Source organism: Diabrotica virgifera, chromosome 3 (genome assembly GCF_917563875.1).
Source record: "Diabrotica virgifera virgifera chromosome 3, PGI_DIABVI_V3a".
In the NCBI taxonomy this organism is placed as follows: domain Eukaryota; kingdom Metazoa; phylum Arthropoda; class Insecta; order Coleoptera; family Chrysomelidae; genus Diabrotica; species Diabrotica virgifera.
Window position 1 is genome coordinate 269,793,566 of NC_065445.1, and position 27,443 is coordinate 269,821,008.

A 27,443-nucleotide genomic window follows, 5' to 3' on the forward strand; every position below is an offset into this window, starting at 1 on the left:
CATCACATAGTATTTACGGACAGCCTAGAAGACCTATAAGTCCTTATGAACACAAAATTACGTATTACAGTCAACAATATGGACTCAATATAAACGTAAAGAAGACATAGTTTATGATCATTAGCAAGAAAAACATAACAGACGGTTAACTCTACGTCAACCAAACCCATGTAGAAAAGTGACCCAGTACAACTACATCATACCATCAAAAATGAAGAATGGACCAACAACCAAGAGATAAGAGGGCGCATCGGAAATGGTAGATCCTCCTTCAACCGGATGGGGGCCTTTTTCAAGAGCCAAAACCTCTCTCTTGGAATAAAAGTAAGAATGCTATATCTTCTCTGTTTTTTTATGGTATTGAATCATGGACTCTGACGAAGATATGTGCAGAAAATTGGAAGCATTTGAGATATGGCTATATCAGAGAATACTTAAAATCCCGTGGACTCACCGAGTCACAAATGAGGAGGTCCTCAGAAAAATGAAGAAGAACCAAAGAATAATGCTACGTCTTCTCTGTCCGTTTTTATGGTGTTGAATCGTGGAGTTGAACGAAGATAGGTGGAGAACATTGGAAGTATTTGAGATGTGGAAATGAGAAGAAGTTCCTCAAAAGAATGAAGAAGAACCGAGAGGTACTAACCATCATAAAATCTCGAAAGTAACAATATTTCGGACATATTGGAATGCGCGGTCCAGGAAGAAGAACATCGTGGTTAAAGAACCTTAGAACCTGGTCCAACACAACATCTGTGCAGCTTTACCGCGCTGCTGCAGATCAGATAAATATCGCCATGATGATCGCGAACATTCGTCACAGATAGCCACCATAGACGTATAATATAATATATTATATTGACATAGACAGAGTGTCATGCTGTACTATGCGTAAGAGTGAAACAGCACCGAACAAAAAAAAAAAGGGGGGTCGTCACTTCGTTCAACATGACCACCGAACAACTGTTGTTCGGTGGTACAGCTGCGACAGTATCCCTCCCTTTCCGTGCTTATACCTCCATTTAGTTTCATGTTAGTTTCTCGATACAATGTGCTAGAAAGAGATACCGCAAACCAGTCCAAGAGATCTTGTCGTCAGGAAGCGCGGAGGGTAGGCTCAGTCTATGTTAATATATACGTATTTGATAGGCACAAGAACAAGATTATTTGGACGGGATTCTGCAGAAATAAGGATCCAAACTACACTTTGTTAAAACTGAGATATTAGCCAAAAACTTTACCATAAAATTTAAAATTCTCTATTAAAAATAATCATGGTTTAACATTAAAATCGGCAATATATGCATTAGATTTGATTTCACACATACTGTTTGATTCAAGAAAATAGTTGTTTTCCAAAAAAAGATCCACTTTTGTGGCTTGGTTCCCTTCTGCAAAACAACTTGAGTGAATTCAAAGTTAACAAACATTTATTTTTCATTATTGAGGTACATAATCAGGCGTATAATATAAAAAATAATGTTAATATGAAATTACTGGGATTTAATAATTTGTTCGATTTCAAAATCTGGAAGTCCCGTGAATTCAAGAAAACAGTTTTTAAAAAAAAATTTACTTTTGTGGCTTGGTTCCCTTCTGCAAAACAACTTAAGTGAATTCAAAGTTAACAAACATTTATTTTCCATTATTGAGTTACATAATCAGGCGTATAATTTCATATGAAATTACTGGGATTTAATAATTTGGTAGACACTTTTGTAGCCTGGTTCCCTTCTGCAAAATAACTTAAGTGAATTTGCATAAACGAACCAACCCACATGGATCTTTTCTGCAGAACGCTGTCATGCTGCAACGATAATGCTGGTTGGTTCTTTCGCTCATAGGGGACGGTACATATCGTATTTGGCTTGGTTCTTTTCTGCACAAGTATCTACGGGGTATTTTACAACCTATGAGACTCTTAATAGAAAAAATACGTATTTGTGGTTTGGTTCCTTTCTGCAGGGAGGAATCCCGTCCATTTGTTGATAAATTTCTTATTATTAATGATGCAACCAGTAATACTTTTACGGATTGCAGTACGGTTAAGATAGGAATGCGCATTCAGTGTTGCCACAGTTCCTGTGCGACGCTCTTGAGAGAGCAATCAACAACTGGTGTACTGGTGAAGACCGACAACCCTGTGCGTTAATTCCTCATTAGATATGTATTGCCCTATCTTAGCCGTACTGTATTCTCGGTGTGAATTTCTCATAGAATGCGATATTGCATTCGCTAAAATTTAAATTGTCAAAATATTTTTGCTGCTTTAACTAATAAAACGTAAAATTTGACTTCTTTGTTTTAATATCTTGTTTATATATTATATAGTAGGTATTTATTACTTAAAAAGTAGAAAGGTATTAAAACACAAATGTAATTTCTAAAAACATTATGTATTTCTTTCTTAACCTAAATAAATACATTTTATACATTCTCAACCTATTCAAAGAACTTGAGTAGCAACACTGTTCGTAAAGTATATAAAAGCACCAGTCAGGTTTATGAATGTAGCACCAAGAAATACAGACATCCACTTTCCGTTCGAGTAAGTCACTAAGCTCGCTGTTACTGGTCCACAAAGTATTCCCGGAATGGTTGCAATGGTATTACTTATAGCGAATGTCGTTCCTGCGTAATTTGGAGCAATGTCTACATGGTTACTCAAATGCCCGGCCGAGTTACTGGCTGAAAGACCCATGGATATACTGACGAGAATGAGAGCGAACGCCAAGTGATCAACGACACAGAAAATCGCTAGAAACAGAGCTGGTCCAATCAGTCCTATACTTGTCATGAGTCTTCTTACATTTAAAACAGACCAATTCTTATTTCCAAGCAAACCATCAGCCACATGACCGCTTATTACACCGAATATAGAGTTCACAATGTATGGTACCGCGGTTAAACTTAAACTATGAGCATTGCCCCCTAAGTATCTAGATAAATATGTCGGTAACCACTGCATTATAATGTACGATGACCAGTTCATTGCAAAGTGAGCAGTGTATATCGCCCACAACGGTTTGCTGAATATGAAATCTGCCCAGCGGATGTTGTGCGATATCACCTTTTGGCTATGTAACGGTAAAGTTTCTTCACTGCTAAAGCCGTCTTCGTGATAGAAACAGTGCCATAGAACGAGCCAGAGGAATCCGAAGGAGCCAAACCAGTAAAAACATGCTTCCCACGATAAGTGTGGACAAACTATAGAAGCAACTGTTTGGCCGACAGATCCAGATGCCAGGAGGTATGAAAAGGCTCTCGATCGTTCTTCTACCGGTATGTTATGAGCAAACAGATGGAATATTGTGGGTAATCCTAAAAATAAAAAAAAATATTGATACATGACAAACCATGTAATATTTTTATTAAAAATATATTTAAACAAAAAAGCTAAAATAAATAAGTAAATAAATTCTAGTAATATCATGTGTGTAAAAACTATTCAGTAATAGATTAGGTTTTATAAAATATATTAAATTATGCGAGAATTTGGTATACCAAGGAAATTGGTAAAATAAATACAAGTCAAAGAACAATTGACAGATCCGCTGTAGATAACTAATGGCCTAAAACTCTGTTTAATATACACTCACCGGTACAAAATTCCGCCACCCAAAAATTTTTGATTAAGTTTGACAATTTATAACTTTATTATTTGTGCTCCGATTTTCAAGATTCTTGCACCAGTTTGTAGGTACATGTATTTATATCGTTTGGTATTATTCCGGTAACACAAAAATTTTGCTTGCATAGTATTATACAGGGGTGAATGGAAGCGTTGTATTTTCTCCTAACTTTAAAAAATTCTGTGGAAAAATGGAAGAGTTGATTTTGTTTCATAGTCCTGTCATATTATCCCGGAGGTATCACTAAAATTTTGTTTTTTGAATTATCCGAATATCGCTTTTCTTGTAAAAGCTGTACCATTTTTTGTAAATAAAAGCACTGAAGGGCTCATAAAGTAGAGGTTGGATTGATAAGATTAGAATGGTCTGTATGCAGCCCAGATCTCAATCATATTGAGCATTTATGGGATGAATTAAAAAAAGCTATTCGCCGTCATCCTAGGCCTCCAGAAAATTTGGTACAGTTATGGCCCTGGTAGAGGAATATCAGGCTATTCCTCAAGCAAGGATAACACATCTTTATTCGATGCCAAAGAGAATGCGAGCAGTCGTTGCTGCAGGAGGTGGACATACCCGCTATTGAATTGTTTTGTTTTGTTGTTAATTTTGTTTTGTTAATTTTAGTGCATTTGATATTTTTAATTCAAAAAACCATCAAAGCAGTGTTTTTATTTACAGCACTTACAAGAAAAGAGATATTCGGATAATTAAAAAAACAAAACCTTAGTGATACCTCCAGGATAATAAAAAGGAGTATGAAACAAAATCAGCCCTCCAATTTTTCCAAAGAATCTTTTAAAATTAGGAGAAAATACAATGCTTCCATTGACCCTCGTATAATGCCATCTAAACGAAAGAAATTTTGTTACCGGAATAATAAAAAACGACATCAATACCTGTACCTACAAACTGATGCAAGAATCTTGAAAATCAGAGTAAAAATAAGATAGTTATAGATTGTCAAACTTAATCAAAAATTTTGGGTGGCGGAATTTTGTGCCGGTGGAATATGTTATAATAAAATTGTCTGTAAACCCAAAAAATATATTGTTTAATAAGTCTTAACAGATTGTGATATATACAGATGATAAACTTGATGGGCTGATCCATAAGAGGCATCACAGAACTTTATGTGGAGCTTGAAGAATATGCGAAAGAAATAGGGATAGCCGTCAACGTAGATAAAACTTAAGCCCCAATACAAGCAAGGAAACAACTAAACTTGATAACAGACGTTTCAAACATAGACGTGGTAGAACAGGTCACACACCTGGGCATACAGATAACTGAGGATAGTAGCGAGGAAGGAGGAAATTATGTAAAAGTATAATTGTTGCTAACAAAGCATACTCTTCTCTGTCGCAAGTGTTTGGATCAAAACACATCCATAAGGAGGTAAAGTTCAAAATATATAAAACCATCATACAACCAATAGCAACATATGGAAAAGAAAGATGGATCGTCCCAGAAAAATCAATAAACCATATCAATACTTTTGAAAGAAAAGTAGTGAGAAGGATATAGGGGCCTATTTGTGATAATGGTATGTGGAGAATAAGATTCAACCACTAGTTATTTCAATATTACAAAGAACCTGAAAACTTTTTAAAAAAAGTTAAGAACCCTATAGTGTTGTCGCCAGGGGGGGGGGTACAACGGCCTCCTTTATTCAGATGGACTTACCCAAGTTTTTTTATGTATTTTGACCCGTAGAACACGAATCTTTTGGGTAACAATTGATCCGGATGTCGATAAGATTGTTATAAACAAAGAACTTGAGGAATTACATAGCAGCGATTTTTCGCAAAACAAAACATTTTTATATTTTTTGGGTCATTCTAAGCAAAAAATGTGTTTACAAATTTTTTCGTAGGATGCATAGTTTTCGATATAAACGCGGTTGAACTTTCAAAAAATCGAAAAATTGCAATTTTTGAACCCGAATAACTTTTGATTAAAAAATAAAATAGCAATTCTGCTTACCGCATTTGAAAGTTTAAGTCAAATTATACCGGATTTGATTATTTGCATTGCTAAGAATTATTTTTTTTTATTGTCAAACAAAGCTATAAACAAATAGTGTTTCCCGTGCCCAATGCATGCGTTTTAATGCATGGCTACGTAGAAATAGCCTGTCCAAAGGCGCTTGTACTTGTTCCTACTCGTTTGACTTTAAATTAGAGATGCATTGAAAACATCACTCAAGCACTATTTGTTTATAGATTTGTTTAACAATAAAAAAATTAATTTTTAGCAATGCAAATTATTAAAACCGGTATAATTTGACTTGCACTTTCAAATGTCGTAGGCAGAATTGCTATTTTATTTTTTAATCAAAAGTTATTCGGGTTCAAAAATTGCAATTTTTCGATTTTTTGAAAGTCCAACCGCGTTTATCTCGGAAACTATGCATCCTACGAAAAAACTTGTAAGAAGATTTTTGCTTAGAATGACCCAAAAAATACAAAAAAATGTTTTGTTTTGCGAAAAATCGCTGTTATGTAATTCCTCAAGTTCTTTGTTTATAACAATCTTGTCGACATCCGGATCAACTGTTACCCAAAAAATTCGTGTTCTACGGGTCAAAATACATAAAAAAAACCTTGGTAGGTCCATCTGAATAAAGGACGCCGTTGTACCCCCCTGGCGACAGGAATACTAGTTATTCCTGCTAAAATTGAATAATATTGAATCATCAGTTTTACTTTTTGCAGATGACTTAAAGTTATATAGATGCATAAAATCTGTAGCTGATATACATATATTGCAAAAGGATATTGACAGGTACTGGAGTATACAGAATAATCTTACATGAAATATCGATAAATGCTATTATATCAGTTTTTTTAGGGGGAATAAACAATATGACTCAAACTATTTTATGAATAATGTTAACTTAAGATATAAAAATCAAGTTAGAGACCTGGGCATCACTTTTAATGAAAGCATTAATTTCAATGACCATATTTCACAGATTACATTGAAAGGTCTTAAACTTCTTATATTTACATTAAGAAACTGTAGTAAGTTCCCAATTGATGTAACGAAAGTTGTGTATTGTTCTCTTGTACGCTCTCAACTAGAATATGGCACGCTAGTCTCGTCTCCGATGTATGACCAGTATATCAATTCTATTGAGAAAGTTCAGAATAAGTTTCTTAGGTATTGCGGTTACAAAATGGGAATTCCAGTTGCAAATATAGACAAAAAAGTAATTTTAGATAGATTAAATCTAACAACACTTTATAACAGGCGAATTCAGTTTGATTCTGTATGTATTTATAAATTATTAAATAATTTAATTCAATGTCCGAAACTTTTAAGTAAAATAAGCTTCAATATTCCATAGCATAGACTAAGATCTTTTGAACTTTTTCATATACAGTCGAACCCGCTTATTGGAATAGCCGTTGTACCAAGAAAAAGTATTCCTATAACAGGGATATTCTATTAACCGATAATATAAGCCTAGTTAAAACGTTTTGAGGCCTCAAATTTCCATTCCTTAAACCGGGATATTCCTTTAACCGGTATTCTAATAAGCGGGTTCGACTGTATAAACTTTCATGCTACCAATTATGCCTGCAATAATCCATTTGATAGGGCCTTAAGGTTTTTAAATAGTCACTGTGATATAAATTATAGATCTTTTTAATTTAAGTTTAAATCAAGTTAAAACCATGATTTATAGTAAACTCTAGAATTATTTGTAAGTACATATTGTATTTTAAAGTGTAGTTATAAGATAAATTAGATTAAAAATATAATGTTATTATAATGCTGTAATGGGGTGATCCCGTCTATTCAATAAATTAAAAAAATTAAAATTTGTCTTATTCACACAGCAGCTACATTATGTAAAATACACATTTTTAATTTATTTGTGATCTTGTGTATATTTTTTTTTTGTCAATTTGTTTGTCATTATTGTTTGTGATTTAGTTTTACAGCTTGTAGTTTGTTTGTTTTTTATTTTTGACAATACTACATATTTTGTAGTTGTTATATAATGTAAATGTGTTATGTGTTATATTTTATATTTAGTCATATTTTAATTTAATTTATTTATTTAAAACTCTTAAACAGTGTTTGTCAACAAGATTTTTTCTTAGACAATAAACATATATTCTCTCTCTCTCTCTAATTAATCGAATGCATTGAAGAAGACAATAAATGAGTGTATACTGACCTAACCCTTCTGCAAATCCAAGTATTATCCTACAAGCAATAAGAGATACAAGACTTCCAGCTAGAAATGGTGTTGTGAATGTTGCAATACTCCATAACAGCACGCTGCAAATTAATACATTCTTTGCTCCCACCTGAGTTGCCCAAAAACTTCCTAAAACAATTAAATTTAGAAGTATTAGAAGCTATATAAATCTGGAAAATTATATGGTATTGTCTACAATTCTTAAAATAAAATCATCACAAACCTTATTATTAATCTACAAATCATATTGCACTTGGTACTAAATGTGATAAGGCAGGGAAAGCTGATAAAAATGGATAGGCAAAAGCCTTTTGGCTTTCTCTCTCTCTCTCCTATGGAACTACAGCCCCAGTCGGACCCTGCCCTCTCCCAGCATCTGCCTCCAAGTATCTCTGTCCCTGGCAGCTCTCCTCCAGTTCTCCACCCTCAATATCTCTTTAGTATCAGTTCTCACTTCGTATTTCTACCTCTTCCTACTGGCCGACAACACACTATAGTCCCACTAAGTGTTCTGTCAGTATCCATTGTTATAAGGTCGCACCCAGTGCAATTTTTGTATTTTTGCATAATTTGCCATAGAGCGTTCTTTGTAGTAACAGTGGTATAACTTGTGGTTGAACCTTATACTCCATATACCATTGTTCATCATTCTTTCAAAAGTATTAATAAAATTTATTGTTTTTTCTTTTTTGAAAACCTTTTGGCTATCCGTGTCTAACTCTTGATGGGTATTTTTTGTCAACTTTCTACTATCAGAAGGAAAAGAACATAGAGGTGTTACAATTTTTAGCGATAGTAAAATCTCTACAAGACCAGTTGTCTGAAATGATATACATATATGTGAATATGAGGGTGAATTTTATGCATTAGAAATTACAGACATTAAAACTATTCTATAATAACAGTGTATAGAATCGGAAATGGGAATTTTAAAGTTTTTCTAGACCTATTTGAAAAGTTACTGGTGTTTTGCTGTGCTAATTTTTTAAAATCAAAAATAATTGGAGATTTCAACATTGATTTCAAAAAAAAACTTTTTGTAATTTAGTATCCAACAAAATTGGTGAACCTCACACTTGTTCTTACTTAATGTGCCGACTACTATGGTAATACAGTGGTTATCTATAGTCATTAGCTATATATATATTAACTATATGTAACATAGTTTTCCATAGTTACATTTTCCTCCAGTACCACTACAATGTCTCAAAAGTCTTAATACAATGCCATGAGGATCATTCTTTAGTTCATAAAGGCCAGTGGGCTGTGTACCTGCATAAATTTCAATATTAGATCTATAAAACATTCGTGAGTATACAACAACATTTCGTCAAAATCTGTAAAATTGGAGAAAAACGTTTCTAACAATCCAATACTATTTTGGCTTCCTTGGCAACACCTTTTACACCTGAACTGCACAATAATATTTTGAGGTATATGGCTTTTCCAACTTTGTTTCAATTTTAGAACCATATTTACCAGTATAAAATATGGACCACTTTCACATCTTCTTAAATTCCAAAAAACATTACCCACATTTGACTGTGTAGAGGCAGGGCTTTACACATCCTGTTCTTCTACTTTGTCATGAGAGATAAACAATTTATTATATATGTTGTCGCTTATTTTAAATAAACTACAACACTATTCAAAATTTGTAACTACATATTTGGTGCCACATTAGATTTTTTACTAGCATCTTGGCACAGATGACTGTCATCATAGCGTGCTGAACAAATATTCGTTAATTTCAATATAAATTACTGGTGGGGGTGACTAGATAAACATTGAGCAGGGCAACTAAAAATGTTAGATACAGTGGACTCTCTCTATAATGAACAAGGATATTACGAGGTTTCTCTTATAACGAGGTACACTAGATTCCATGAAATTCCTATTGAACTATAACACCTCTATAACGAGGCATAATTGGTTATAACAGTTACAATTTATGATGGTACGAAGTTTCATTGTTCAGGTCGACCATCGACACCTAATAAACTACTTAACAGGCATCAAAACATTTCAATATTATTGTTGTCTGATATAACGAAATCCGCTTATAACAAGGTAATTAGTCAGCCATTTCAGTGCTCGTTATAGAGAGTCTACTGTAATTTCAAACAGAGGTATTGATCTTAAGTTAAAAAAGCTAATTTAAATATATCAACAGGAGCTCAAAACATTAAGTCAGTAACACGTTGGAAATCTAGAAAGACCAGTGTTAACAGAAATTAAAAGGAACATTTCCATGTTTTTATTGACATCACATAAGTACTGGACTTATAGTCCATTCTTTCACGGTTTTTGCTCTAAATTTTAAAGAACCGCTTGGATTGACATGAAATTTGGCATAGGCATAGCTAACATGTCAAAGAAAAAAAGTGATATGGTGCCGATATGTGCTTTTGCCCTGGGGGTGACTTTCACCCCCTCTTGGGGGTAAAAAAATATATGTCCAAAATAAGTCTGGAAATGGGTAAACTGACTAATTTTAAGTAACTTTTGTTCTATAGAGCTTTTTCGCCAAGTCAACACTTTTCGAGTTATTTGCGAGTGAATACGTTCATTTTTCAACAAAATAACCACATTTTTAGACGGTTTTTCGCAAATAACTCAAAAAGTAAGAATTTTGTGGAAAAAAGCGTTCTTAGAAAAAATATAGCCTATAAAAAAAGTAAAAAAATGGTGTACGCGTTAGTTCACTGGATCTCGTAGAACCAGAGTTATAGCCAATGAAAAATAGATTCGTATTCACCAAGTTTCAAATAGAATATTTCGACGTGAAATATCCAAGCACTTTTTGAGAAAAACCCATTATAAGTTTTTAAATGTTTAAAAAAAGCTTTATTTCTGTTTTTAGAAAAAGTTTCTAGCAAAATAAAGTTGGTCTTTTTGTTTTTGCAAAAAAAAATCGGGAAGACCACCCCCTAATTAGCAACTTAAATGAAATTATTCGTTACCGCTCCACAAATTATTTTACTTATGTTGTATTTATATGATCTGTAAGTTTCATCGATTTAAAGTGCTTATTTTTGAAAAAACCTGGTTTCAAAATAAAATTTTTAAAAATTTAAATTTTGAAAAATATGCTTTTTTTCAAAATAACTTAAAAATTGTGAGAGATAACAAAAATCTCAAAAAACAAAAAAGTCAGATTTGCTTTTCTGAATATCATGTATTTTTTTGTCTTTCTGTTAGACAAAAATTGATTGAGATTTGGTGTTTCTAAATTTGCATACATTCGTAATCAGTGACTCGTTCAACCCCTTTTAACTACAGCCCTTTCAATAATAAGGACTTTGAACCGATGAAACTTACAGATCATATAAACAATATATACACGAGTCAAGAAACTTGCGAAGTCGTAACGATTAAGTTCATTTAAGATACTAATTAGGGGGTGATTTTCTCGATTTTTTTACCAAAACCAAAAGGGACTAACTTTATTTTCAGTGTAACTTGTTTAATTTTGATGCTAGAATTTTTTTTTTAAAACAAAAATGAAGCTTTTTTTAAACACTTTAAATAAGTTGTAGGTAATGAGTTTTCCCCGAAATGTGCTTCATTTTTGGTTCATTTCACGTTAAAGTATTCCATTTGGAATTTGACGAATATGAACCTATTTTTCATTAGCTATAACTCTGCTTCTACTAGGTGTAGTGACGTGATATATACACCATTTTTTAAAATTTTTTACAGGCTATATTTTTGCTCAGAATGTTTTTTCGACAAAATACTTACTATTTGAGTTATTTGTGAAAAACCGTCTAAAAGCGTGTTTATTTTGTTGAAAAAATGAACATATTCACTGCAAAATAACTCGAAAAATATTGACTTAGTGAAAAAACTCTATAGAAGAAAAGTTACTTAAAATTAACCAGTTTATCCATTTCCTGACTTTCTTTGGACGAATATTTTTTCACCCCCAACAGGGGGTGAAAACCACCCCCAGGGCAAAAGCACTTATTGGCACAATATCACTTTTTTTTCTTTGACTTGTTAGCTATGTGTATGCTAAATTTCATGTCAATCTAAGCGGTTCTTTAAAATTTAGAGGTTTTGCAATATTTTACTGTTAAAGAACAGACTATTATTACATTTTGGAGAGTGTAGTAATTTACTTTTTCTTTCAATATTTAATTAAATGAATTAGCTTTCATTTGAAAATCCCACTTAATATAACAGTAGGTATATGTTTTTATGTAACTATCACCAATCATTGTTGAAGTCCTGACATAATATTTGCATTGTCAATTGATCAATTAGAGTCAAGTTCATATTGAATTAAAATAGAATCTTCTTTTGTATTGAGTTTTACCTGTACATTGTCATAATATACATTATACTCACAAAGAAAATATCACAGATGTTTTCACAGTGCACAAGTATTCATTTATTTACTTACCCAATAACTGACTAGTAAAGTACCCAAATGCAAATGCTGACAGAATCCACCCTTGAGCATGTAAAGACCAGCCAAAAATATCGGTCATGGGTACAATAGCTATGGGCATTATCACTCTATCTGCACTGTTTATAAAATTTGCAAAACTGCATAGTGCCACTATCCTTGAGGTCCTTGTTAACCAACGTATTCTCGCCATTTTTACCTTATCTGAAAATTCTTTGTACTAAACAATGGCACAACTATTTTACTAGTAGTAATTTACTCAATAATTTTGTTTACATGGTCTATTTTCAATTTCATCCTTTTGGATATGCCTGCACAGCTGGCATTTTAGATTATACCTTTTTGACAATAAAGGTAGTTGTCAACTTGACAGTTCTCAATGTCATAAAAACAACCAAAATATTTTTGTTTTGGTTCCAATCAAGCGAAAGAAGGGTTGTCAGAATAATATATTCAACATGATATAATTAATGATATTCAGTTTAAAAAAACTTTTGAAAGATAGGTCTAAACAACATTTGAAATTTTAATTTGATTACGAAAATTGCCTGAACTGACGTTTATGCAAATAGCAAATGACACATGTCATCAGTGACATTGACAATTTCCATAATTTATTATTGTAATTTTCTCACAACATCCAAAAGCAATCCTAATTTGGCCTTCTAGAAGCCTTTAAATCGAACATTTCCGTCCTACATTTACAAAATTTAACAGTAAAAATGCATATTTGTACGAGAATGGCGTGAATATATAATAATCTGTCAACAAATTTCTAACCTGCCTCAAAATGTCATACCAGTTTTCCTTGACTAATGGAAAACAAAAGCGATTTTCCATTGACGATGCTTTTGAAGAAGAAACGGACGAAGCTATAAAAGTGTATGGAACTGCGGGACCTAGATCACCTATATCTGGTTCTAGAATTATGGTCGGCGATGGGGATCATGTAGCTGTTAACATGGAAAATGGGAGGTGAGTATCTATGTATTTTCGGCAAATGTCTTCTTCTACGGTGCCGTAACCTTAAGGACGTTGGCCATTACATTTGCCCATTTAATCTTATTTGCAACCGCCCTGAATAGTTCTATTGAGGTCACATTCGTCCATTGTCGTAGTTTTTTAAGCCAAGAGTTGCGTCTTCTTCCTGGTCCACTTTTGCTATTGATTTTGCCTTATTATAAGTTGAAGCAGTTCGTATGTTTGATTTCTTACGATATAACCAAAATATTTTGTTTTCTGTTCTTTTATTATATAAGCATAAGCTCTCTTTCCTTGTTCATCCTCCACAAGACTTCCGCATTTGTCATATCGACGGCCAAAGTGCAGTACCTCGTATCATTATTTTGGTCAATTTTACAGAAATCGCGAAAAACTACATTTTCTCGCATATTGCGCTTAATTTGTAACCAGAACTTAAAAAAATGATTTATTAACCTATTTTAATACAAATTTATTATATTTTTACATCCATAACCCACGTCTGCTTGATCCGAGGTATTGCATTAAAACGGTAAACCTATACGAGGTACTGAACAGCTAAAGTTGACACATGAGAGTAGAAAAAAAGGCACAAAAAGAGTAACTTTAATAACATTTTATTATCAAAAATGGTAACTCATTTAAAAAACAAAGCAACATTTTATTTTTTAATATTAGGTATGTTGAATAAACTTATAATAACATTTATTATCAAAAATGGTAAAAAACAAAACAAACCTTATTTTTTATTAGGTAGGTTGAAAAAACTTATGAAAAACATAAAAAATACATTTTGTGTAGAAAACTCCTACTATTCGTATTGCAAGCTTTCATAATACGCCCAACAATCTTTGGGAATAACCTGCTTTATTTCATTAAGATGATCAAACTTTTATTTTTTTATTTTTTGTAGTCTCTTGTATAACCGCGGAAACTCAACTCCAGCTAAACTTATCGCTTTTGGTCGTCGAGGAAGTACTTGAAATTCATCATTGAAATTGATCTTGAAATTGATTTCTCCGTTTGGCAAGTATTCCAGTACTCTTAGGTTTGTCACGACTAGATCTGATAATACTTTTCCAGGCCTTATGGAATCATACTTCATTAATGGCTTGTAATTAAAATTGGTGAAAAAATCAAAGTCTGGTGTTTTAACAATATAGGGGTTTTTCTTTTTAGCTTCCTTTGTGATTCGAGCGTAATCGCTTGGAAGATAAATGTCTTTATTTTTTAATGAAGTTTCAATGCAGGCGTGCACACTATCGCACTCCATTTGTGTATGGCCCTTGGCCAGATATTTTTGTGTGATTTTTACACTGTACGTTTCAGACAAATGAAGTAGCGCGTTAGACATTATAGAGTTGCGATTTTGGGCTGTGCAGCCATCTGAGAATATGATAACTTCTCTTTTGTCACCTTTATCCAAAAAATTCTCTTTGAGATAATCGACTACACACGAGACGTATGTCGAGGCGTGAAGATCTGTTTTGGTCTCATCAAACCAATAACAAGTTCCCAAGTTGGTTTTTAAGTCGTAGATGGTGAAATTGTTGCAGCAAAGCTTTACTTTGTAATAAAGTGAACTAGCGTTTAACTGAGGACAAAGCTTAACGGCTTGAAGGTCCATTGTAAGTGTATGACATTCTCCTAAAATTGCCCTATTTTTGTCAGATTCCTTCTCTTTTCTGGCCCTGTTTTTTTCTTCGCGATACTTGATAAATAACTCTTCCTCTAAATTTCCATTTTCATATTTGTAGCACTGGTCACATCTGTCCTTTCGTGGTGTAAATATTCCAATGTTCAGCTCATTTACAACCACCGTTAATTTAGTTATCGACAAGCACATTTTGTCATTGATATTGCACTGCTTTTTATACTCCCGGTATAATGGGGAACTTGCACATTTTTTTTTATTACATAATAATGTTCAGTTTTGTATAAAAATGAGATTTCCAAAATTTCCGGCTTCAAAAACTCATAATAACTTAGAAATACAAATTTAAAGTCTTCTTTATTTTAAAGTAGTTCAGACGGCCCGTGACGTCACATAGTTTTACATTAGTTTTTTATATGGTTATATCAGTGATGTGGGAGGGTTATATGTAAGTATATTCTTCTTCTTCTTCTTTAGTTTATTGGCCTCCACCTACTTGGGTATTTGGCCACAGCATCGTCGCGAAATATGGGAAAATATTTATATTGTAATGACATTTTTTGATCACTATACTTAATAGGAAGTGTGTACCTACTAAGTTTTATCGTTAAATAATTATGAGAATAATAATCAGAATAAAATCACAGTATAAAATTAGTAGGTATAATGGGAGTATAATATACATAATATATGTACTTACTTATCTGCTTTAACTCCCCGAACTTCTCCGATGGAAAAATTTTCACTCTTTTGAAAATATGTAGCCACCATACACATATCAACTATAGGTAAGTTATCAGACTGCCCTTTACAAAAACCCTCTTCGGTCATTTTAAAAAATATATCTTAAAAACACTCAAATATATCAGAAATAGAAATTATCAAATATATTTATAAAACTTAGTGTCAGTGTCAAAACGAATGCCAAACCTATGAGGGAACTTACACATTTTTTTATTACGTAATATTATTCAGTTTCCTTTAAAAATAATATTTCCAAACTTTCATGCGGTAAAACCTCATAATAACTTAGAAGATAATTTAAAATCTATATATTTTTTTCTGTTTTCTGGCCTTGGTTTAGAAGAACCCTTAGCCAATGTAAAATAGTTCAAACGATCAAAAACGCTTGTGACGTTACATAACTGTATTTTCTACTGACGTTTATAGTGTCTAATTTAAAATTATATACAATTTTGTTTACTTTGTTGGTGCAGAATGTACATGCACAACTATATGACGTCACTATGCGTTTTGGACCACCTGTTTTAATTTGAATTTTTAATCGTCTTTAGGGGCCAAACGAAAGACAAACAAAACTTTTTTTATCTTTTATACATGTGTTAAATTATGTTCTGTTGTGATTTATAACATTTTTTTCGAATTTAAAAATTTATGCAAGTTCCCTATTGAGCTATAGACTGAAACTGCTGTTCTAAATACTGTTTTGAAGTTTCCTTGCGACAGTAGTGCGCAGGTAACTTATTAAGGGATTGCAAAAATTCTTTTAGGTATTCGGAAGCTTCTGTGTGATTATTTTCTCTTTTCTTTCTGCTCTGCACAACAATTTCTTGCCTTTCAACAACGCCGTCACTACTTTTTAAAAACCAGTTTCGTACCGACCATTCACCAAGACCTGTTGTGTTCAGATACATTTTTTTGCAAACCGGAATGAACCGGTGATTTACCTTTAAGGTGTATTTTAGCGTCGTTGTCCTTCTTGAATCCGGTGTTTTATTTCTTGACGTTTCCAAAGTAACCGTATTACACACAAAAACCTTTCTTTGATCCCATGTCATTTTCGACCAAAAATTGTTAAATATTCCTGCACGGTCATTTTCGTCAATTAATTTACACTTTCGACTGGCTCCCTTCTCATCTCCACAATCGTATCGTGGTTTTAAGCGACGTTTTGTTCTCATTTTGTCATTAAATGTTTTATTTTGATTTCTTGGTTTTCTGAATCCTAAATAATCTTGTCCTTCCATCCTTAATTTTTTATTGAGCTGTCGTTGATTGGTTTTCTTTCGTTTCCGTTTTTGTAAGTTTTTTTCAATATTGTTGTCGGCTTCGGTTATATCAAGTTCCATATTTGTATTGTTCGGTTGAATATCTTCATTATCGCTTTCTTCTTCACTCTCTGGGTTTGAGTCTGGTATGTATTCTTCATCATTTTCTTTATTTGACTGCGTATCCTCCTCCACTTCACTATCGTCACTAATGGCTTTCTGGTAGTTCTTATCTGGTACATATACTCCTTCCTCTACAGTGTGAATAATAGTTTTGTAGTATTGCGGTCTTAAGTCAACATTAGTAGAAGTTGAATTTGTGGCTACGTTAGTTGGAAATAATTGATCCAAATCCTCAAATAGGTTCGACACGTTTGGAATTTCATTTTGGTTGTCTTCTAAATCTACGAGCATAAAAAAATTAGTCAAAGTGAAAGAAATAATGTTAGTGCAAATACCTGCTAAGTCATTAAAAACTTGACCTACATCGTTTTCAGGCTGGCTTAAAACTTCGTTAAGGGCATCAACAACTTTTTCATTTAAAGCAGGATTTAAGTCGTCTTGAAAAACAATTACAGCGTTTTCTAAATCTACTGTTGTATAATAATCTAAGGTATCGCTTTGACTAGAAGCGCCTTTAGCTTCAGTAATTTCTTTGGCATTCTCTAGAATTTTTTTCGTTCGTGATAACATTGCCACTATGACTCCTAAAAAAAGAGATACATTTCTACAAATATATCGATGAATAGTTAGTTTATAAGCATGAGCGTGCCATGCGAGAGAAATGAGTTCTATCGAGTATAGTAATAATTATTATTGTCTTTGTTGGATACGCGTTAAATTTACAGAATTATTTTTTCTGTTTTTCTTGTATATCAGTCTCAACAAACTTAGTCTCCAGTGTGCAAGTACTGTTATGTGTTTAACAAATTAACTTAGATGTAAAAAGCTTGTATAAAGTATTTACAAAGTAATGCATTACCTCGTATGGTAACAATAAATATTGTAGACAAAATATTGCAGGACCTCGTATAATTATTTGGACTTACAAACCTTATTTTAGTAAAATCGCAACGACTTTTAAAAAAATCAAACTATTTTTTCGATGAAATACAATATTAGGATAAATTTATAACAGCATTAATAATTATTAAATATTTACTTACCTCATTAACGTAAAAAAGGTAATGGCAAAGCCAAAGAGGGACTTCTTATGGCAGAAAACAATAGCGACTGACGGATACAAGGTACTGCATTCAAAAAGACAACAACAATTATCCGAGGTAATGAATTTGCCTCTAGAAACCTGTAACGAAGTTATGTTGAATTTTTTAAACGTTTTTAATAGATGGCGCGAGCAAAACCCTAAATATTCATGTATAAAACCTAAAACCGAAAAAATATCACATACGAGGTACTTCACTTTCGCCGTCGATATGGCTCATGTAGGATATTCTGAGCATTTTACGGTAGCACCAGAGTTTGAATGCATGAATTCTTTTTGTGTGGCTTCTGTCATTGTCCAGGCTTCAACACCATAGAGTAAGGTGGAGAAAACATAGCACTTAAGTATTCTAGTTCTCAATGAAATATCTAGCTGGCAGTTGCATAGAACTTTTTGCATTTTGTAAAACACTATACGTGCCTTTTCCAAACGTGTTCTGATATCTTCAGTTTCATCAAGGTTACTTCCAAGGTACGTTATTCTTGTTACTATTTCCAGATCTGTTCCATCGACATTGACCTTCACCCTTCTGTTTTGGGATTTGCTGATGATCATCATTTTTGTTTTCTTTGTGTTCAATTTCATTCCAAATTCTCTACAGTCTGTCGTTACTCAGTCCATTTGACAAATGTAGCATACTGAAAAACCATCAAAAACAGAAGATATTTGTAAATGCTTGTTACTAAATCCGTTATGCTCACAATACATTCAGAGCTATTTAACATTTTTTTAACTGTGAGTTCTTGGTGGACCAATAACTTACTGTGAAGTATGAACTAAGTAATGAATTTTTAATTATGCAGACTATGTGGCAGCCCAGTTTACACACCTGGTGCAGGAGCACGCCAAATAGAATTCTATTTTAGTGACGTCACGTTGCCTAGCAACCGTCGATTCTCCCATTATGAAATTCTATTTTGTGACGTCAGCATAATAGAATTCTATTTGGCGTGCTCTGGGCCCTGATATTTTTTTTTATTTAAATTAACGTGTCTCAGCAACAAAGACCATTGACATGGTTACAAAAGGATTGCAGCATAATATTTAACCCTCCGGTAGCCACGTCTCGTAAAGTTACATGAGTGGACACACTGCGGTACCTAATGTCGCACATATAAAAAACTGTATTAGATGTTAAAAATATCAAAAATTTGTTAGAATAACACAAGAAAAGCCTTGTTTTTAACATTTTATTGTATGACTTTAACATAATATAACGACTCAGGTGTAAAATAAAAAACAAGTAGTCAGTCTTACAATGTAATCTGAACAAAGAAAACGTTTACTACAAAAAATATTTCACAAACATTCCAAAAGTAAAATACCTAAATACAAAATAATGGAATTATGTAGTATTATTACGATTGCACTGAATTTTTTTCTCACTTTGATTTTTGCAAAAAAAATTATTGAGCAACTCTCACTTTAACGCTCAATATCACCCTGATAAAACACTTCAGAAAATGCAATAGCCACAGGTAGTATTTCAAGATAGTCACTCGCACATTCCTAAATGGGGAGTGGTGTGTACAAAAGAATATTGGTAATACTTATTAAAACTTTAAAATGCGGCACAGAGTACAGCAGTGAGGCCACCGGAGGGGTAAAAAGAAACTAGAATGTGAGCAAAATTATAAGAACAATATCTATATCAGTATAACGGTCAGCTTTTGAGAAACATTATCACATTATTAAAGTTACTATTGTCACTAAGAGTGGCTGTTAGGTCTTCATCCAGTTTGTGTAGTCTTCCAGTGTTGATGAATAGCTGGCATTATAACCATAATTGTTTGATGATGACACAGGTATTGTAGATATGGCACCAAGAAGGATTGCTTTGATACCTAACACAGCAATGTCCAATTCTTAGTCTTCTTTTGACAACTTTGTCCCCTTTACAAAGTGCTTGTATTTTTAATGTAGGGATTCTGGGTTGAATATCACGAAGTTTTGAGCTTGTTCTATTCCAGAGGTTTTGTCAGGATCTCAAGTATATTTGATTTGATTGACTATAAATATGTTCAGGGCTGGCGATAACGGGCCTGCAAGGGATGTACTGCAGGCGGGCGCCCCTGTTTGGATGGCGCCAAAATGAGCATTTGTTCTGCTGGTGTTATAAAAAATAATAATTTAGAAAACAGAAGGGTGCCTTTGGTAGTTTTTAGTCGGGCGCCTTATACCCTAGCGCCGGGACTGAATATGTTGTTAGTCTACTTTAGGTTGAATACTTTCTGTTAAAATATCAGAACAGGATGCCTCTTTAGCCACTTGATCTGCATTTTTATTTCCTATACCTAATATCTTTGTGTGATGGAGTCCAAATAATGTTAACCAATGGGGAACTGTTACAAAGATAAATTAAATAATGCATGAAAGGTTTATATTATAAATTGTAGACACATCTTTTTCAGAAATATGTAGGAATATTATCAGTAGTAATTGCACAAGAGCTCTAAAATTCTATATTAATTTTAGAGATCGAGTGCAATTTGTTACGATTATTTCATGAATAAAACTGTTCAAAACCAAAATTTTATTGTAATTTATTTATGTAAGTACAAATTAGTACAATTAAACACACAGTTGTTATAAATATTAATTTGACGGTTGAAAGTCATCACTTTTATAATTTTAAAAACATTAATTGTCATTAATGTCACTGAATGTATTTTTTCATAGCAACGAAGGGCATCTGACATAATATACTTGACGACGGGAAATTATCAAAAATTATCGGGTATAATATCACAAAAGAGTGAGAATAAATTGAAAATAATGCGACATTTTTTCGAAAATTTGTTGTCTGGCAATAGACACGAGAGCCCGCAGCGCTCGAGTGGCTATTGCCCAATGACAACAAATTTGAGTAAAAATGAAGCATTATTTTCTTATTTAATCTTACTGTCGTGTGATATTCGTAAGATTATTTTTTAATACGTATATTATGAATATTTTCTTAAATGTGACAGTTGTCAAAACTAGGAAACTGGTTGCCATTAAACAGAAACAATCTATTTAAAAAAAATCTATCGGTAATTTTCTACAGTAGATAATTCTCAGTATAATTTTAATCTGATTGGACAGAATTAAATGTGTGATCAACTATACGATTGGAAGTTAAAATCATCAAAAAATAATCAGTTTAATTTTTATTTCTGTAGCTTTCTCTTGGTCAGAATCTCCTATGAATGAAATAATCTGGAATATAACTCAGTTTATCCTTGAGACCAGTTACCAATAGACTCAAAGACTTCAGAAAGTGGAAATTGAATAAATGGAATGAAACATAATTTTTTACTTTGACATGATAAGCACTATGGCAGTCCCTAGGGACCAATGTAGGAAGTTCCCCATACACCATGGAGGCCCCTAGGGACCGCTTTGTATTGTCGAAATATGCTATGGCGAAATGCCTTGGCCCAGGGGGCATTTTTTCAATATTATGTCTAGCGTTTAATGTGTTAAAATTGATGAATGATAAATTATTCCGATTAATTAATCACTCAGATAAAGATAATTAGGTTAACTTTATCTAAGCCATGTGATAGACACTGGAGAAATGACTCATAACAGTCAGCTGTCAGTGGGCTGACAAGTCATTAAAATTCCATAACATTTGGAATTCATAGTCTTTTATTCAAAGATTGATCTGTTAATGCCTAACATTGTGTTGTAAGATCTGAAAATAAGGTATAATTTAGCGTGAGCAGACTTTTTTGAAATAACAAGTTTTTTTAATTCTGGAGAAAATCAACTAGGAAATTTTGAAGGTTTATATATTTTTTCTTAACATAAAGTGGTAGACTACTTCACTAATTAGATTAGTTAATAGTATACAAATTATTTTTTATAGAAGTTACAAAATGGCCAATGACACATCCAGAGATAGTGACTCTTTGATACAGGATTATTACGATTGTCCCAACGAAGAAAACTTCAGTAGATCATGTTTCAAGCATCCAAAAGTTAAAGAAAACTGGAGGATGGTACTGGCAGCGGCAACTTTACTAATAATAGGGATAGGATTACTAGCAACAGGTAGTGTTACGTTAGCAGAGCCTAATTCTGGTTTGCAAGGTTTGGTGTTCTTATTAGCTGGATTTATTTGCTTTTTACCTGGAGCATATCACATTGTGTATATATATTTGGCTGCTAAGGGGAAACGTGGGTACCACTTTCACAATTTGCCCTTGTTTACTTAAAAACTATGAGGTTAAATTTTGAGTTGTTAATTCTTGGGATCTGTTAGCCATAGCCTATATAAACCTATATTGATTATAAAAATAGTAAAAGTAACATTGCTATGTGCCATATATTTTGCAAGAGAGTATTTTTATACGAAAATAAGAGCTTGAAGCTGAAGGTAAAACGTTACACATTATTCATCAGTGTATTTTTACAATATATTGCATTTGCAGAATTCTACATTATATTTGAATCATTAAAATCAATTTACATTTAATGCATCTATGCCTATGGTTTTAAATGGGAGAGTAAGACATTTGTCATCTGAAAACATTCCTAACTCTTTGATATTGTTACTACCCAGACCTTACAGAAGGATAGAAATCATATAATAGCTTATTTACCAAATTCATTGCTGATTTCCATCTCTTAATTTTGTCCTCACTTACTCACAAATTCTCCCTTTGAATATTTTCTGATAATTCATTCCAATTTGTTCCTGATTGTTTTTACACATACAAATGTTTAAAATTAACACATTTACCGGATTAAAAAAAGATTTTTCAGTGATTCAAATGTGGTGTTTAAGGCCTGAGTAATTCTATACCAAGTGAGCAAAATTGGGTGTTAACATTTGCTGTAAAATATACAGAGTGAGTTTTATCTATAGAACGTCTTAATTATCTTGGAAGCAGCTTGCACGATTTTTAAAGATTTTAGCGAGTAAGGGTCTTGTGACGCGGTTGATATTAGGGTGGTATTTACATTGTTGTCAGATCTGCCGTTTTTCTGGAAATCTAGTGAATTTTCTTTATTTCAAATGAAACACCCTGTATATTTTTTATCTTTTGAATTCCTTAAGAAATACTGATTATTTTTTATGTAATGTTTCCTATACCTAAAGGCCATAATTGTCATTAAGGATGATTGCGAAATCTCTACTGATTTACTGACAGTAGATCTTGTTATGAGATTTCGGTTAGGGTATAAATTATTAAAGATATTGCTTGTTGACTATTGTAATACGTTGCTTGTTGACTTTTTTATCAATATCACCATATCGTATAGTGATAAGTAATGTTCACATTCTCAGTGTTTTTCATTTCTAATGATAACCTTTTCATTTTTTGATTTGTACAAGGTGAAGCCTCAGCATGTATTTCGTTTATCTTCAGCAACCTTAGCATCCTTATCTTGAGCATTTATCTTAGAATTTTTGGATTTTATTATCTTTTTTACACTCAGTTTTATTTTTGAGATACGGTCATGGTCTGATGGGACAAGTGTTCCAGGATTCTGCTTCTTGTTCCAGTAAAATGAAATATATTGACAAAATGACACTAGAAGAGGGAAACTCTTTATTTCCATAGCCCTCTAAATCTTGTTATTTTAACTTCGGCAAAGATAATATAAATGTAGGAATAACAGCAGAAATTGTGGTAGGTATTTAGGTGTAGGGAAAATTACATGAAAAATAATGAGTATGTATTTGTTAAGTCTGAAATAAGGGTCTGACAACAATGTTAATACCACTATAATATCAGCCACATAATAAGACTCTTGCACACCAAAATCTATAAAAATCGTGCAAGCCGTTTCCGAGATAACTGAGGCATTCCATACTTAAGTACTTACTCTGTATAAAAAAAAGTTTTGCTTGAACATTTCATATGTAAAAATTCTTGCTTAATGTTATGATTGCGCCAGAACTTTGAAATTTTCTCAATAGAATCAAAAAAATCCAATTTGGATAGGGTAAAATAGCACCCAGGTTAACTGCATCAACCTAGACAAACAGGCATTTCTGTGCAGGGACACCTTAAATTGAGTTTGAAGTCACTTTTTTTATAATGAAGATCAAGTGCATGACACTTCAGACAAATTGAAGAGGACCAATCCTAATATTGCTCACTTGTTTTGGAATTACCCATCTTCATTATACAGTCGAACCCGCTTATTGGAATAACCTTGGCTCCAAGACAAAGTATTCCTACAATCGGGTTATTCTAATAACCGATCATTGCTTGCTAGTAGAAACGTTTCGGGACCTCAAATTTCTATTCCTTAAACCGGGATATTCCTATAACAGGTATTCTAATAAGCGGGTTCGACTGTATCTATATTTTTCAGTTACCGATTTTCATTTGAAGTGATATAATTATCCCAAAAATTAACAGAAAGTTTACCTAATTATTAAATCGTTATAGGGGCAGGTAGAATTGGTTATTAAATTATTTATATAGAGATTTTTATAAATTAGATCTGATCGGTCTTAGCCCTAAAATTTTTTGTTTTTATATTGTATTAATTAGTACAATATGTTCAATAAATTTGATTACAGTATTGGATTATTGTAGCTTTCGTTAATTGTATATACACTTCTCCAAAAAATTAACACGCCCCCTTAAAAATTGGTTATTTTTAATGTCTCGAATTTCCTAAACCTGTTCTCCAATTTAAGTGTTTGTTTTTTAACATGTTATAGCCTTAATCTTTAACAATATCGCTGTAATAATATTGTTGTTAGACATGTAAATTGTCATTTTATACTGGGTGTACCAATCAAACTGTGATTTTTTTTCAAAGTTCGCGTCACCCTGTGGAATATTCTAGCATTTATAAAATCCTGAAATTAAAACCCAACTATAGCCTCATATTTTCTTAACATTCTGTTTTGATTCATTCGCTTATGTTGGATAATAAAAAAGTTAGGTACTTTAACAACTAGCCTTGTTTTTCGTCAATACAGGGTGTTTTTAAATAAGTATGGCAAACTTTAAGGGGTAATTCTGCATGAAAAAATAATGGCAGTTTGTTTTGTAAACGTATCTTCGTTTCCGAGATAGGGGGTGTTAAAATTTTTCTTACAAATTGACGATTTATTTATTGCTGTAAAACCGGTTGAGATATGCAAATGAAATTTGGTGGATTTTAAGAGGTAGTTATTGCGCATTTTTTTATATACAATTAGGAATTTAATATTCACCATTGGCGCGCATACGGGTAATATGACCCTTATGTGCGCCAATGGTGAATGCACAATAACTACCTCTTAAAATCCACCAAATTTCATTTGCATATCTCAACCGGCTTTAGAGCAATAAATAAATCGTCAGTTTGTAAGAAAAATATCAACACCCCTATCTCGGAAACGAAGCAAGTAGTGTAATTATGTACTAGCAAAATGAGCAGAAATGAGCAGGGTCAACGACCTGGCCATCTGGCAGTCTCGACATCCGGTCTAAAAATAGGGTGGGGGAATATATGATATTGTATGAGCAAAATGTGGTGGAACATCTGGCAGTGAACACCTGCATCCGGTCTAAAAATAACTCAAGGTTAATGACCAATATCTAAAAATAGCTCAAGGTCAGCGACCTGGGCATCTGCTTGTCTAGACAATATCCGGGTTAAAAATAGCATTCGACCAATCAAACTCACGGTCCTTTTAACAAGTCTTGACACGCAACATCGAGAAGTAGGGGTAGTGGATAGAGTAGGGGGAGGGTTAATGTGTATAAGAACCCGAGACATGTAGACATGGATCATAATTATAAAATGAGTGCTACATATCGAAACGTATTCCTGGGTGAACGCCGGTTTTACCTGAACCCATCGAACTCAAAATTTGTTTCTGTTTGCCTAGCACATGAATTAAATTTTGAACCGGTAGTTGTTATCAGTGGTAACAAACAAGATCGTGTTTTGTTTAGTGAACCTGAGTGGTTAAACTTTTTATCGCATAAAAGTGTAATTGACAGTTTCATGGCAGGGAATCCTCAACAATCGATTAATGATGGTAAAGTACAACTAGAGTTCATGCATCTACCCCACATGTCAGTTGTGAAAGTTACCAATGGTGAGTCACAGATAATTTTGGGTGCCAATTCCATTGCATCGCTGTGGACAACACTTCCAATAGTTAACTACCTTTTGGAAACTTTGAAAAAGGAAAACTTTATCGCTTCGTTAAAAATACTAAAGATGGGAATTGATTCAAATAATCCTATTGAAACTGGGGTGAAAATAATGGAACCAATAAAGAATATAAATAAAACAACTTATGGGATGGCGCTAGAGTTAATTCATAGATATCCAGAGCTACTCTATGATCAAATTTAATGAAAATGTTCGTATTCACTACATTGAATCAACTTGTTCGTGCAGAACAAGGTACTGGGAGTTTGTGGCTGCTGACAGAGTAAGATTTCAACGTAGAATAAAAGAACTTGCTAAAATTATTAATCCTGTATTAGATGTAAGCCATAGAAATAAATATTTATATAAAAATTGAATATATTAATTTACCACACCCCCCTTCCACTACAGAAATAAATTATTTTATATGTAGGAGCACATCTTTTAAAAACTAATAGTCACCATGTGTCTAGAAGACGAGTCAGACAAACTGAAGGTTATCCACATTTAAAAACTGGAGAGGGTTGGTTCCTTCGATTGAGTTAGCAGCATATGGATTTTACTATTTACAAAAAGAAGATATTGTAAGGTGCTTTTGGTGTCATGTAGAAATTTATCATTGGTTGGCTACTGATGATGTGTATAAAGAACACATCAAATTTAGTCCAAACTGCAGTTTCGCACAAATAATTCACTCCAAATTTCCGAAATACCAGATCAATAAAGAAATCCAAACCGAAAACAATCAACTAAATGGAAAAATTAATTTATATGTAAATGTGCTTCTTAGTGTGGTACATTTTGTGTTTTTGCTATTAAGTATCTACGTAAGTAGAAAAATATGATCCAATATGTAGATATAAACAAAAACTGTGTATGTTAAATTATTTACGTCAGTGAAATAAAAATAATTTTTTTGTAAAAAAGTTTTTTATTTTAATATTATAATACATTATTTTTATTAATCCATGAATTATGAGTAGAATCCATCCCTAACCATTTCACAAACACCTTGTTACCCTTTCTTTTCAATACCTTCTCGACTAAGTAGACATCAGGGTGCTGGGTTTTCATTAATTCTTCGCTGTAAAACGCCCCTTGAATTTCTTCTTTGCGTGAATCTTCTAGTAAGTAAGTCACTGGATTTGTCTGCTTGACTTTTCTTATTTTAAAAATCTCATTTGTCCAGTTGGGTAAATAACCCTTAGAAAA

At 32.9% G+C, this 27,443-nt stretch overlaps 2 protein-coding genes across 2 annotated transcripts; one reads left to right on the top strand and one right to left on the bottom strand.

Moving 5' to 3' along the window:
* Window positions 1-2,377: 2,377 nt before the first annotated feature.
* LOC114328288 (uncharacterized) lies at window positions 2,378-12,816 on the bottom strand. The gene is made up of 3 exons (XM_028277110.2): window positions 12,254-12,816; window positions 7,822-7,974; window positions 2,378-3,321 (listed from the first exon to the last, which is right to left on the bottom strand). Exons 1-3 carry the CDS (start codon window positions 12,450-12,452, stop codon window positions 2,447-2,449), a joined length of 1,227 nt encoding a protein of 408 aa, XP_028132911.1. The 5' UTR covers window positions 12,453-12,816; the 3' UTR covers window positions 2,378-2,446.
* A 41-nt stretch (window positions 12,817-12,857) lies between these two features.
* Window positions 12,858-24,661, top strand: LOC114328289 (transmembrane protein 134). The gene is made up of 2 exons (XM_028277111.2): window positions 12,858-13,234; window positions 21,982-24,661. Exons 1-2 carry the CDS (start codon window positions 13,050-13,052, stop codon window positions 22,328-22,330), a joined length of 534 nt encoding a protein of 177 aa, XP_028132912.1. The 5' UTR covers window positions 12,858-13,049; the 3' UTR covers window positions 22,331-24,661.
* Window positions 24,662-27,443: the final 2,782 nt, after the last annotated feature.